This window comes from Scomber japonicus, chromosome 11, assembly GCF_027409825.1.
Source record: "Scomber japonicus isolate fScoJap1 chromosome 11, fScoJap1.pri, whole genome shotgun sequence".
Lineage (NCBI taxonomy): Eukaryota > Metazoa > Chordata > Actinopteri > Scombriformes > Scombridae > Scomber > Scomber japonicus.
This window is the reverse complement of record NC_070588.1, coordinates 4,637,009-4,651,344: the sequence shown is the minus strand read 5'-3', so window position 1 is coordinate 4,651,344 and position 14,336 is coordinate 4,637,009. Positions and strand designations below refer to the sequence as shown.

At 39.5% G+C, this 14,336-nt stretch overlaps 1 protein-coding gene across 1 annotated transcript in view; it reads left to right on the top strand.

The window, feature by feature from the left end:
• Nucleotides 1-14,336, top strand: part of clasp1a (cytoplasmic linker associated protein 1a) — a 127,720-nt gene that overhangs the window by 95,225 nt on the left and 18,159 nt on the right. Inside the window, exons 20-30 of the mRNA XM_053328199.1 lie at nucleotides 1,677-1,784; nucleotides 4,143-4,307; nucleotides 7,179-7,283; nucleotides 10,331-10,434; nucleotides 10,837-10,860; nucleotides 11,384-11,628; nucleotides 12,532-12,595; nucleotides 12,759-12,761; nucleotides 12,893-13,056; nucleotides 13,932-14,010; nucleotides 14,089-14,232. Of these exons, the coding sequence (XP_053184174.1) occupies nucleotides 1,677-1,784; nucleotides 4,143-4,307; nucleotides 7,179-7,283; nucleotides 10,331-10,434; nucleotides 10,837-10,860; nucleotides 11,384-11,628; nucleotides 12,532-12,595; nucleotides 12,759-12,761; nucleotides 12,893-13,056; nucleotides 13,932-14,010; nucleotides 14,089-14,232 (1,205 nt within the window). The remainder of the gene's footprint in view (nucleotides 1-1,676; nucleotides 1,785-4,142; nucleotides 4,308-7,178; nucleotides 7,284-10,330; nucleotides 10,435-10,836; nucleotides 10,861-11,383; nucleotides 11,629-12,531; nucleotides 12,596-12,758; nucleotides 12,762-12,892; nucleotides 13,057-13,931; nucleotides 14,011-14,088; nucleotides 14,233-14,336) is intronic.

Sequence of the window (14,336 nt, the reverse complement as noted above, 5' to 3'; positions counted from 1 at the left end):
TATAACAGGGCTTTTGTCGTCTCTCAGTGAAAGTTGCCATTTATAATTTTTCAGAGGCTAGAGTTTGGATTTGAAAAGAACATTTAGTTTTTTTCTTACATAAGTGTACTTTGAGTGAAATGTTTTAGAGGTTGAGCTGTGTTGTGTTTCAATGATGAAGCTGTTTTTTTATAATGGGAGAAACAGCTTCAGACCCACTGCATGTTGAATTACAGCTGTATGTTACACACCTTCACCAGACACTGTCTCAATTCAGGGGAGAAAAAAGTGTCTGTTTATTGTTGTGGCTGATGGACACTTAGGGCTGGGTATCCTTTAAAAATGACGATACCAGTACCAATCTAAGTCCCTTTAAAGTGATACTGATACCAACTGAGTACTTCATTAGATACCCATTCCACATGTTGTGAACTTGCTTTTATCCGGTGTAACAGGTGTGTAGTGTAGACACACTTTAGATATTATAAAAGATAGATTTAGATTTTTTATATTTGTTGTAAAAAAGTAGGGCTGGGTATCGGTACTCAATAAATGGATACCAAGAAGGTCAGGACATATAGGACTAAACCAAAAACTAAATCCTCATGTTTCCAACTTAAAAGTGGACTCATTAGATCTCACATTGAATTATTTACTTACCTATTCATTTTTTTTATTTACCTCAGGACCAATTAGTGGACATATATTCTACAATAACTATTATTAACTGTTATTATTAATGATACCACAGTAGGGCTGTGTATCGGTACTTGATACCTTGAAATAAATCGATACCAAGTAGAATCGAAACGTCTCCCGTCAAGCGATACCTGCAGTCGATCCTTTTTGCACCCAGAACTAGAAAACATGACTATTTGTGTGGACTTGCTCACAGCCAATCAACTCAAGCGTTCTTTGATTTAACACAACATGTGATTGGTCCACTGCCACAGCAGCTACGACCCGTCTGTGGTGGTGAAGTCGTGAATTTGAGTTAGCGCGCTAAGCAGTTCAGCAGCTAAGATGCCTCCTAAACGCTCTAAAGTGAGTCTACACTACACGCCTGTTACACCAGATAAAAGACAGAGACCTAAAAGTGTTAATGGGAATCTAATGAAGTACTCAGTATCACATTAAGGATAATTGTATTGATTCTGGTATCATAACTTTTTAAATGACACCCATCCCTTGTATAAAGTGTGTTGTGAAGATGTGAATAAACTCAAAAAAAATGTCTGAGTTTCCCCCTTTTTATCATTACAGGTTGTGTTTTTTCTTTATTTTTTAAAGCATAGCACAGCTGTGAAGGATCTTTAATGTGTGTCTGTCTCTCTTCACACCTGGGTCAAATAGTTTGCATATATCTCTCATATAGTTTTTACATTCCTGCGACCATCTTGAGCTCAAGATTGCCGGTTAAAACGAACACTTGAGATTTATTTGCATATACTAATGAACCCAGGTTGGTCTTGTTCTCCTTCCCCCTCCTCTTCGTGGTGTGTTTTCTTCTCTAGGGGAGCTCTGTCCCCTCATCCAGGTCTTCTTCATTCTGTCTCCCCTTCCCAGATTTTTTCTTCTTCTCCAGCATCTCTGTGTCCAGGGTTGGGGATAGTACAACCATCACTAAATCAAAACAGATTAAACTCACTCTACTTTCCCTTCCTTCCCTTCTTATCTCACCCCTGCCTCTCATCCAGGTCGTGTCCGCACTAGAAGACAGAGCTCGGGCAGCGTCGGTGGAGCCAACACCTCGGTGGTGGACAGCAGGGGGCGCAGCCGAGCCAAAGTGGTCTCCCAGTCTCAGCGTATGTACTCGAGCTCTCAAGGCCCATTTATGCTCAACGTTAAATACGGATACGGACGGAGCCTTCTGTCCGTGCTCTGCGTTCATTTCGTCCGTATTTCTGCACGTTTCCATAAAGCCAGAGCGATAGATAGAAAGCTTACAGATATGGACCAAGCGGAGCAGTACCACCGGAAACCATGGGGGGGCACTGTTGCTGTCACTACTCGATACGTAGCTCTAGTGAGACACGAAGAAGAAATAACAAAAAACGTAATTTCTGGTATTCTACCTCACTTCCATCATGCCAGGGGCTTTTGTCACCTCAGGGGCTTCTGCTCCGGGGCTGCAGCAGGATAGTATTGAAGATTTTGCGAGTTGGTTAGAAACTTTAAACTTTTTTTTGTCTTTTATGCAAGAGGAACATTATCAATATCTCCTCCACAGTCGCCATGTTTGTTTTTGAGTTTGTTGTTGTCATAAACTTTTGACTCTGTGCTGCCCCCTGGTGGATGTATTGGTTAACATCCATGCCAAGGTAAAGGAGGCATGGAAGTATGTGAGCAGTGACGGTAACATCGTTTGAAATGGACGTATACATTTTCGCACGTACGTTGAGCATAAATGGGTCCTCACACTCACACTCACACATTCAACATTACACATACCGATCTGTCACTCTCATATATAAGTATGACCTTTCTGGAGATCATACTAGACGTCTTGCTGTTTCTTGTATATATATTTGTATGTATGTGTGTGTGTGTGTGTGTGTGTGTATGTGTGTGTGTGATGTTTTTCATGCCCTGCAGCAACCCCCAAAAAAAGACTTCCAGTCACTCACAAATCGTGTGTATTTGTGCGTGTGTGCTCACATGGCGTTTCTTGTGTTGTTGTTTTTTGTTGAGTTAAATGTGTGTTTTTATTTCTATAAAAATATATATTTATGTGTATATATTCTGGAGATGTCTCAGTGCTAACAGCTAACAATTTCACAGCCATCCAGAGTGCATGCATGCTGGGTGAAAAGTCAATAAAACATAACTCCTCCCCCCCTTTTCTGTCTCATTTTGACCGTTCTCGATCTCCACCTGTCCTGCCTTTTGCTTCCATCACGCAGGATCCAGATCAGCCAATCCCATCAGTGGTAAGGCCTCAGCTTCATCCAAGTCGCAAGCCAGACGCCTCCACCTCCACCTCCACACACCTCCACCTCCCCTCTTTTTTCCCTTTTTTTTAGCGCACACAGCTTTGCACGTCGTCGTCTCATTCTTTTTTTCAGCCTTCATTTCACCAGCATGTTTTCATTTACGTCACAGTTTGAGCAGCTGATCGGAGTCGGCCCATTTGTGTCTTTATTATTATTATTGTTGTTGTTGTAGTTGTGACTCTGTGCAGCAGTGATGTCTCTCTATAGTCTCTAACCCTCACTCACTCACCCACCCTGTCTGTGTGTCCTCTACAGTGTCACATCTGTATTTTGTCACTGTTTCAAATTGTTCTTATTTCATTTTTTTGTGAAGTTCAGTTCGCTTCCCATTTTTCGTTGTGGTTAAAATAGTTTTCATGCACATTAGTGGAAGCAGGTTTTTACATAAAGGAAGTTCAATTACAACAACTGCAACTACAGTAGTAAAACTTATACTGTAAAAAACCCTTAAAAATGATAAATAGTAGATAAAAGTGATCTCAAGCTAAAGGTGTGTTGTGTCTGAGGCTGCTTGTTTAACCCTCCTGTTGTCCTCGAGTCAAGGAAGGGAGGGAGGAAGGAAAGGAGGGAGGAAAGGAAGGAAGGGAGGAAGGAAGAAGGAAGGATAGGAGAGAGGAAGAAAGAGAGGAAAGGAAAGAAGGAAGGACAGAGACAGGAAAAGAGCAAGGAAGGAAAGAAGGACAGAGGAAAGAGGGAAGGGAGGAAAGAAAGAGCGAAGGAGGGAGGGAGGAAGGACAGACAGAAGGAAGGGAGGAAAGAAGGAACAGTCAACAGACGGGGTCAATTTGACCCAGGAGGACGACAGGAAGGTTAAGAGTGTTATGGATATTAGGACAAATGAGTCTAAAACGGTTACTTTTGTACCTGTGGGATTTGTTTCAGTCCCTTTTTTTATCCTCTGGAAGTATTTATTCACCTTTTACAATTTACTAAAGCAGTTATATAAGCAACAAGGGTTTATACAAGAATATATTACAATATTTTACTATTAAACTGCACTATCCCTACAGCATTGAGTCTATTTATAAGAAAAGTTTAACTCTTTAAGCATGTAATTAGAGATTATATCACTTCCTTAAACGTAATCTGCTCAGATTATTATCAAACCATTTTTAACATTTTCTTTTTGTGTGTTCTCTCTCTCTCTATCTCTATCTTTCTTCCGGACAGCTGGCAGTCGCTCCAGCTCTCCTGGCAAGCTGCTCGGCCACAGCAGCTACGGCCGCATCCCTCGAGCCACGGCGACGGCCAACACCACGCCGGCCGACAAACGCAGCAGGATCCCCCGAAGCCAAGGGTGCAGCCGCGAGACAAGCCCCAGCAGAATGGGCCTCGGTGAGTTCAGCTCAGACAAGTCACTCTCATTCCTGTTTTATGTGGTTCACATCTGGAAGAGGGAAATAGGGTCACATGTGGAAGCAAGAAAAGAAGGGAAACTGCTCATCTTACCTCTTTTTTGAGCAGCTACCTTGATATTATAATCACCTAAAATGAAGAAATGCTTGTTGGGGAGTAAATGTGTCATTAAATTACAGTTACTGATGAATATGTTGATGATTACAAAGGAGGTTACATCTGAAGTCAGACCTTTTAAGATTTTACTCAGGAGGATTTTTTCCTCATTTTTTGAAATATTTAACATGTTACTGAATACATATATTGCTGTTTTTAATTCTTTAAAGTCAATATTATTTTCTATATTTAGTAAATAAATCATGATGTGGGCTTATTAGGAGCACACATGGACTTAAATGGAGTCACAGTACCAATTAAACCTTCTTTATTCATCAAATATCTTTATTTTATATTCCAAAATCTACATGAACTAATGAATACATTTTACAATGAGAGATAAATGTTGCTTTATAAGAAATGATCTCCCTTATAAATCATGTCAGTATCCATGACAACACAGCTGGACTTAGATCTTAGGAAGGAAGGAAGGAAGGAAGGATAGAAGGAAGGACAGGAGGAAGGAAGGGAGGAAGGAAGGATGGAAAGAAGGAAGGGAGGAAGGAAGGAAGGAAGGACAGGAGGAAGGGATGAAGGAAGAAAGGACAGGAGCAGGAGGAAGGAAGGAAGGGAGGAAAGGAGGAAGGAAGGAAGGACAGAAGGGAGGAAGGAGGGAAGGACAGAAGGAAGGAAAGAAGGAAGGGAGGAAGGAAGGACGGTAGGAAGGAAGGAAGGAAAGAAGGACAGAAGTAAGGAAGGACAGATGGAAGGAAGGAAAGAAGGAAGGGAGGCAGGGAGGGAGGAAGCAAGGAAGGAAGGAAGGAAGGACAGATGGAGGGAAGGAAGGAGGGGAAGAAGGAAGGAAGGGAGGAAGGAAGGACATAAGGAAGGAAGGAAGAAAGGAAGGAAGGAAGGGAGGAAAGAAGGACATAAGGAAGGAAAAACAAGAAACTGGGAGTGTCTTTAATGCCAATAAAATGACGTGCGGCATGGACATACTGTTTACTGATAAGTGACTCGGGCTTATGTCAGAAATAAGTGAAACTGAACCATCTTATCTTAACTTCCTGATAAAGAGATAAACTTTCATATTTTGTCCTTTTGAAACACTGACACATTTATTATCACAAATAACAACAACAGCTCACAGGTTTATTCTGATGGATGATTAACATGAAAACATATGTGCTCAATGTTAATACAGCTTGTTTTTTGGGGTTATTTTACTTTAAATTACAGACACAGTGAAATCTAGTTTTGTAGTATTGTTGGTAGTCGTCACCAAAAGGGTTCAAACATCTTCCAGAAACTCAACACCATGTGATTATTGAGCAGATCCAGCAGAGTCGAACCTTTCCTGGCAGTCTGAGTCACCGACGCTCTCCTCATCTGTCGTGGTTTTTATATCCATGCTCATCTTTAATGTTCTGTTCATTATGACCTACTGTAGTATGAAGAAGAGAAAATGTTGAATTGTTCACTTTGTTTGTCACTTTAAGAAACTGATTATTAATATTTGATATGTTTGTTTTATAAAGGGGAAGGTATGATTTGTTTTTTTTGTCTTTTTTTTCTTATCTTAATAATAATGTGATGTGTTGATGTTCATAAACCCATTGATCCCTTCTTTTTTTCTGTATCTAATCTTTGTCACATATTAACAGTTGAAAGCTTGAGTTGCTCTTTGCAGTGTCGACACTGTCTAACCTTTTTACTAGCAGTATGCTGTTTGACCTCCTCACTCACTCACCCAGCACTCGACCACCGCTTCCTCCTCTTCCTCCTCTTCCTCCTCTTCCTCCTCCTCTTCTTCTTCTTCTTCTTCTTCTTTTCATTCACTTTTATTTCTTCTTCACTTCTTAATCCCTCTTTGTTTTCCTGTATACTCTAGTTTTGTCCCAATAACAGCAAAGCTCAGGGAGGATCATTTTCAGAGGCAGGATAAAAAAATTCAGAATACCTAAATACAATAAAAGGTAATAAAAGGATAATATAATATAATAAATAAATAATAACATAAAGTCACTATAGAACCAGAAATGTGAGGTTGAGGTATTAAAAAGGAAAACAAGGATAAGAAGATAATAAAATAAAACAACTAAGAGGAAATGTGATGAAGTAAAATCAGACATAAACAGGGTTATGAAGAGGAAAACAATCAGGAAATAGAATAAAAAGTATACTCCAAGTATTTAAACAAGATAAATCATATCAGCTGATCTCTTTTGCCATAAGATTTGTTGTGGATATTCAGAGACATCAGTGTTTCATTTGTAAAGTTTTTGGTAACTACAGTGTGTTAATCTCTGTGTAGCTCCACAGTCAGATACATCATGTGATCATTTAATACAGGAAACAATTTAACTCAATTTTTACTGAGCTCATTTTTGCTTATTTTGGACCAATAATTAAACTCGTCTGTTGATTCATGGGGACAAATTGGTGTAAACTTTTGTAAAGAAATATTACACCTGAATTACGGATACTGCACATTGATGTACATTAAAAAGCTATGAGAGCGATTACACTCATAACACTCCTCTTGTAGAAGCAGTAGAAGACACCTGCTCTCCTTTTTAAACCTTTTTAAATCTTCCTCTTTTCACTCCTTCTGCTCTTCTGTTTTTATTTTCTCCATCTCTGTCCCATTGCTCCATGAATGCCCACTGACATTCCCACCCTAACTTGTTGTCCTGACAGCCAGCCTGTGTGGTAAAGCTCTTCTTCCTGCTGCTCTTCCCTACCGCACGCTAGCCCGGAGCCGCATTCCCCGCCCCAGCATGAGTCAGGGTTGCAGTCGCGACACCAGTCGCGAGAGCAGCCGCGACACCAGCCCCGCTCGGGGCTTTACTCCTCTGGGTGAGTACCCGCTGTGCTACTAGCTGGTCCTGGAGCAGCTCTTCCAGCCCACAGTGTCCCAACTCAACCATCTTTACCACAACATCTGTTTGAGTTTGATCTTCTGCACATTAAACCTCTGCCTGGATCTCTCTCTGTGTGCATGAACTAACTGTGACTTTCTTGGTTGAAGGAATTTACTGTTCTGTGAGGTGGATAAAGCTTGTTTTTCTTTCCTTTTTTTGAGTCTTTTTCATTTTAAATGTGTTTATTTGGACTGTCTAATGTTGGATTCATGTGTTTGAATTGTTCTATAGAATAATGTGTACATAAGTTGTGGTTTTGTATAAATACCATCATTAAAACACACAGGAATACATATGATACATAAAATATATACCGAATAGAGCCAAGTAATCACTGCAGCCAGTCGTCATGGCAACCTGCAGCCAGTGTGCAGCGGTTGCTCCTGTACTTCCAGTGCTGGAGCATCTCAGTGAGGTTAAATCATGACTCTGCAACAATAACTGTATGATGAAGGAATCTATAAAGCAGGAGTGAAATAAGTGCTATAAATGATGGAGCTGTTGGTGATTGTATTGGAAACAGCACATTTAATATTTGTGCTAATTTAATAGATTTATTTACTGTTTTTTTGTATTCTGCCGCCTTAAAATAGAACTGGGATCACTCCTATTCATTCTGTCTTATGTAAGCCTCAGTAAAGTTATTATAACAGCTGATTGATGGAGTATATGCACAATTTCTTAATTGTCATGGGTAACAAAGTGGAGGAATGAAATGCAGGTGCATATCATGTATATTGGGCTTCCCTCTACTTTACACTATATCTAAATGTAGTTTATGTAGATGTGACTGAAATCTGTTTGGAGACAAATCCTAAATCAAGTTTTGATTCATAAAGAAACATTAATCATGATTTTTATAATGAAAACACATTATTACTAAGTTTCTCTTTAATTTTATTTCATAACAGAAACACAAACTAGTTTCTCTTATAAATAAAAGTGAATAAATATGAAGCTGGACAGATACTGCTGCAACTAATGGTTAAATTCTTCATTAATCATTTTATCTATACAATGTTAGAAAATAGAGAAAAATAGATAGACACATTTAGAGTTGATAATGTCTTATGTTATTCAATTAACAATCTAAAATTAAAAGATAACCAGTTTATTATGATGTATGAAACATAAAAGCTTCACATCGTCTTATTTGAGAAGCTGCAACCTGCAAATATTTGGCATTTTTCTTTTAAATAAATCAAAAGAGCTGCCGATTAATTTTCTGTTAATTTACTAACTGATTAATCCACTCATCATTTCAGATAGATACATATATTTAAAATTAGAGGTGGGACAGTGTAGAAGAATATAAAAGCATTTCCTGAGCTGGACGTTATCAGCAGGTGTTTAACATGACGTGTGTGTCACTAACCCCTCTGGTCCGGATGTCCCCCCCCCCGCAGCCTCCCGACGTCACTCCCGTTCAACCAGCGCTCTCTCCACAGCCGACCCCCACGGCCAGTCAGGTGACCTGCATGTCTCGGACGTCCCACCCCCCCCAAACCCCCCAGCAGTCCCTCTGGGGGGGGTTTTTACCCCTAAATGCCCTCAATCAGAGGCATCAGTGCCCGTTATACCCGCATGCTTCTGTGGTTGTTATGTTACGTGACTTTGTTTTAGTGTTTTATGAATATTTAAGTTTAAGTTCTGTTCAAGAGGACAAATATAATGTGATCTCATGTGGGCCAGACCAGTAGAAAGAAGGAAGGAAGAAAAGAAGGAGGGACAGATGACAGGAAGGAGGGATGGAAAAACAGGAAGGGAAGATGGAAAGAAGGAAGGAAGGAAGAAAAGAAGGAAGGAAAGATGAAAGTAGGGAAGGGAGGAAGGAAAGAAGGAAGGAAGGAAGGAAAGAAAAGAAGACAGGAAGGAACGAGGAAATAAAAGAGGGAGGGAAGGAAAAGAAGACAGGAAGGGAAGATGGAAGGAAAGAAAGAAGACAGGAAGGGAAGAAGGAAGGAAGGCAGAAAGGAAAGATGAAATGAGGGAAGGAAGGAAGAACAGATGGATAGAAGGAAACAAAAGAAGACAGGAAGGGAAGAGGAAAGAAAAGAGGGAAGGAAGGAAGGACAGATGGATAGAAGGAAACAAAAGAAGACAGGAAGGCAAGAGGAAAGAAAAGAGGGAAGGAAGGAAGGACAGATGGATAGAAGGAAACAAAAGAAGACAGGAAGGAAAGAGGAAAGAAAAGAGGGAAGGAAGGAAGGAAAATAAGACAGGAAGAAAAGTAGGCTGGATTAGACCCCTCTTCAGGCCAGTTCTGGCCCACGAGCCTCATGTTTGACCCCCCAGATTAAAGTAACAGTCAAGGTGCTTCATTTAAATGACTGTAGCATGTAAAAGGAAACGTTTTGTGTGTTATCGTCCTTTAATCACCAATCTTTCATTATTCGGTGCCTTATACAGTCTGTGATTCAGCCTCGCTTCATATGTGGTTGTTATTTTCCATTTTGATTATTCATTTATTTATATTTATTTATCATGTCTCATTTAGCAGCCTGTAAGTTTATTTGTATTTTTTTTTTTTTTTTGCATTTTTAAAGTTTTGTTCTTCAGGTTTCTTTGTCCAGGAGAACGAATTCATCTGGTTTCATATCACTGTGCCTTTTATTGTTTTGATGTTTTTAATGTTGTAATATTTGAACACACCAGCTCATATTTATGTTTTTGTTTGTGTGTGTTTTTGTTCCTCTTTGGTGAACTGTCGGTGCTCTTTATCCATCATCTCTCTGGGAAACGGCACGGCTGTAGTGGATTTCTGCTTTTCGTTGGGTTTTTTCTTTTTTATCTTTTCATTTTGCATTTTGGTGATTGGAAACTTTCCCTCTTTACAGTTTATAGCTTTTATGTTTATTATTTTGCTTTTTTTTTTGCCTGCAGGTTAGTTTTCAGTGTCCACATTTACTTTTCTTACCAAGCTTCACTGACTATCTTTTCCTTTTTTTTTTGTTCTTTTTCTTTTCTTATTTCCTGTCTTAGATCGGTACGGTTTGATTCACCAAGCCAGAATCTCTGCATCAGTTAACGCCATGAGGGTCCTTAACACGGGCACCGAGGTGGAGGCTGCTGTTGCTGATGCTCTGGTGAGTTCACTGCCTTCAAGAGAGACATCATTACAAGAAGTCTTTACCATTTAGATTGTTAGATATATTATTAATGCACCAGGCAGGTTTTAATCTAAAGGTATGTGTGTGTCAAAACTAGCATTGCAAGATTAAAGTATTAATTGAGACCGTAGAACTGGAAGTGTGTAACTTTGCACTTTGGTAATGAGGATTTTTTAATAATGACTTGAACATCCTTTACTCTGATCTTTAGTGAGAATATCTGTATCTATATCTCTTAATAAAGTGTTAGTTACTCTTAGTAAAGTGTTATCTGGTCTATAATTAGTTATCTGGTGTGTATTTGTTCTTTGTTCCCCCCGTTAAACCTTCCCTCTCTCCTCTTCTCCTCTTGGTTGTTTTTTTTTTTACCATTTTCAGCTATTAGGAGACTCCAGGAATAAGGTAGTTGGTCATTTTACGTACTGTTAGTTAATTTCATGCCATTTCACACTAATCAAGTTCAGAAGTTCAATAATGCAGCTTTGCTCATTGTAATAATTTTTAGTGGTTCATGAAGCTTCTCTGCCCTTATTGATTTTTATTCAATACATATATACATATATTTAATTTTAATTTAGTTTTACCATCAAATCCTAAATGTTGTTCTTTTTAATAATATAATAAGATTAAATATATTCTATTGTTTGTATTGCATTGCATTCATAGTCAGGACTTCTGCTTACTTGTTGCACTGCTTGACTGGCTTTTGATATTCATCTAGAATAAAAAAAATGCATACTATAATAGAAAATAAACTTTCAATTAAGTTAAATTATAGATGAAATAAATGACATTAAACAATAGAGTTAAACAGCATGGCTACTGATGCAACTGGCAACCTTTCATCAGATCTTCTTTAACATGAACTCTTCTTAGTGCTCTGCTGTCTATACTGAACAACCTTTCTGTTCCTTTTCTCCTGCAGAGGAAGCCTTTGAGGCGGAGGTACGAATCCCCGGGGATGTACTCGGACGATGATGCCAACAGCGACGCGTCCAGCGCCTGCTCGGAGCGCTCGTACGGCTCCAGGAACGGCGGCATCCCGCATTACCTGCGCCAGACGGAGGACGTGGCCGAGGTCCTGAACCACTGCGCCAGCTCCAACTGGTCAGAGAGGAAGGAGGGTCTGCTGGGTCTGCAGAATCTCCTCAAGAGCCAAAGAATACTGAGGTGGGATTGGGATCACAAAGACCCCCGTTAGAGTCATGGATGTATTATAAGAGCTGGGAACTTGATCAAATATGGCGCCCATTCAGTCCTTTAAGTCTTATAAGTTTCTAGCCTCCAGGTTTGCTTTCATGTTATTTGGCCCACTGAATATTCACAGTAGTGTTTTTAAATCAGTTTTCTCGGCTTGAGGAAAGTTTTACACATATAAAACCTCCATGGATCAATAATTCATAACATAAAGAGTCATAATTTACCTTTTTATTGCAGTTTAAGGTGTCTTGTCACAGTTTTATAGACATCTCTTTTAAAATGCTCCTAGGAGGCTGCAGGGGGATTTTTTTTTATAGCTGCAATGCCACAAGTGACCACTGGGAAAAATTGGCGCCCTATCCATTATAATATATCCATGCTTATATTGTTCTTGTTTATAAAAGTATGTTTGCAATGAGTGTCTCTTATTGCAGAACACTGTGTTTATTCTTAAGGTTTTAAAAGTGTTGAAGACCTTTCTCAAAAAAAAATTAGAAATCCTGGATTTTTTAAATCTTTATTTAATAGCTTGAAGTCTTCTTTTTCTTCTTCACAATACTGCCACCTGTAGATCAGTGGATTAATATCACCTGGGCGTACGTGCATGTTTTTGTCTTGCACATATCAGACAAACAAAAAAGTGACCAGCTCATGAACAAAAAACTGCTTCATAGTGCAACGAGAGGTCAGAAACTCCACAGTGTACGTTTGACTGTGACCTGGAAATATGCATGTTGGTACTTTGCGTGCAGAATGCTCAAGTGTGACCAAATAATTAAAATAAAAATGAACGAAAGAGAAAGAGAGTTATGATGCAGCTAATGAAGCATTTTGAAGAGTTCTGCACTGATTTCTATCTTTTCTTCTCTGCAGCCGAGTGGAGCTGAAGAGACTCTGTGAGATCTTCACGAGGATGTTTGCGGATCCACACAGCAAGGTAAACAAGAACTGTACTAACTGAAGCACGATATGATGATGTCATTATTATGATTTCAGCATGATGTCCACAATACGTCTGTACATGACAAAACTGTGACTTATCTGAAACTAACTGAGTGTCTCTCGTCGCATGGTCTGCCTTGCTGTGGATTTAACAACAGAGAGTAAGTGTGTTTTTAGTCTATACTCTTCAAACGGACATTAACCAAAAAAACTAAACATGAGTAATTGAATCTCTTTCTTAATGTGCTGTTTCCTGCTGTGCTCACTCTGCGGCTGCGTCTTCCTTCCTCAGGTGTTCAGCATGTTCCTGGAGACTCTCGTGGACTTTGTCACGGTGCACAGAGAAGATCTACAGGACTGGCTTTTCGTCCTTCTCACCCAGCTGCTGAAGAAGATGGGCGCAGACCTGCTGGGCTCAGTCCAGGCCAAAGTCCAGAAGGCCCTGGATATCACAAGGTCTGACATGCTTAGCTTTGGGTAACAGAATGGGGTGATTAGAGAGGATTACAGATAGATAAAGGGACATTTTAACATCAATAATTGGCTGATAAGTGCTATGTTTGGAGAGTTTTGTGCTCTTTATCACTCAGTTTGTGGGCAACTTTGGAAATAAATCCACCTGTTGCAACACCTTCATAATCCTTCAGTGTCAGTGTCTATAAAAATAAGATTGAAGTGTTTGAGGGAAGCAACAAATAGGATAGAAGCTCTTGAGTTTTGGGATGTGGGGAACTTAGGTGGCAAGTAATCATTTATGACTTGAGGCTCTGACTTTTGGCATGACCAGACTTTTGGCATGACCAGTCTAAGTGCAAATATATGTTCTCATGGTTATTTTCTGTTGGGTAAAATAGGCTGATAGATGATTTCTTTGTTCCCTTAGAAACTATAATAGTTCAAGTTTGCCCTTTGCTCATTGAGATGTGCTGTCTCCTTATTGTACTATTATAATGGATTGTTTAATCTTCAATCCATTATTTCATTTCATTTTAGTGTTTTTAGGCAATTTCCACGACACTTATCCAGATGGAAATCTGTTTAAAAGGCACAAACTCATAAAGGCTTCATTAGGCTTCAAACAGGCTAAGGTGTAGTAGTGTTCCTAGCTGGTTTTAATGGTGTTGTATTAGAAGAAGAACGACGGATGTAGTTGTGTGAAGAAGGAAAGTGAGTGTGAGAATTGATTTGAAGCATATTGAGGCCTTAAAGTACTGAGTCAGTGTGAGTACAATCTCACAACCTTCAGCTTCTTTGATAATGATTCATAATAAAATATACACACTCTAATATAAAAAAATCTAACTCTTCTTTTTCTTGATCTTGTGTTTTAGGGAGTCCTTCCCATTCGACCAACAGTTCAACATCCTGATGAGGTTTATAGTGGATCAGACTCAGACTCCAAACCTCAAGGTAGAGTAAAAAGAAAGAGAGGCTGATTTTAAATAATTGGTGACTACACGTGCTCAAAGCCTGTCGTCTCTTTTTTAGGTCAAAGTGGCCATATTGAAGTACATCGAGTCGTTGGCTCGGCAGATGGATCCCACGGACTTTGTGAACTCCAGCGAGACTCGACTGGCCGTGTCTCGTATCATCACCTGGACGACTGAACCCAAAAGCTCTGACGTCAGGAAGGTAAGGCACATCTATCTAAGTCCAATCTGAGTGAGGAGACAGATTTACACCATGATGGGTTTGACCTGTTATTCAGCACAGACAGTGGAAATCTTAATAATCAT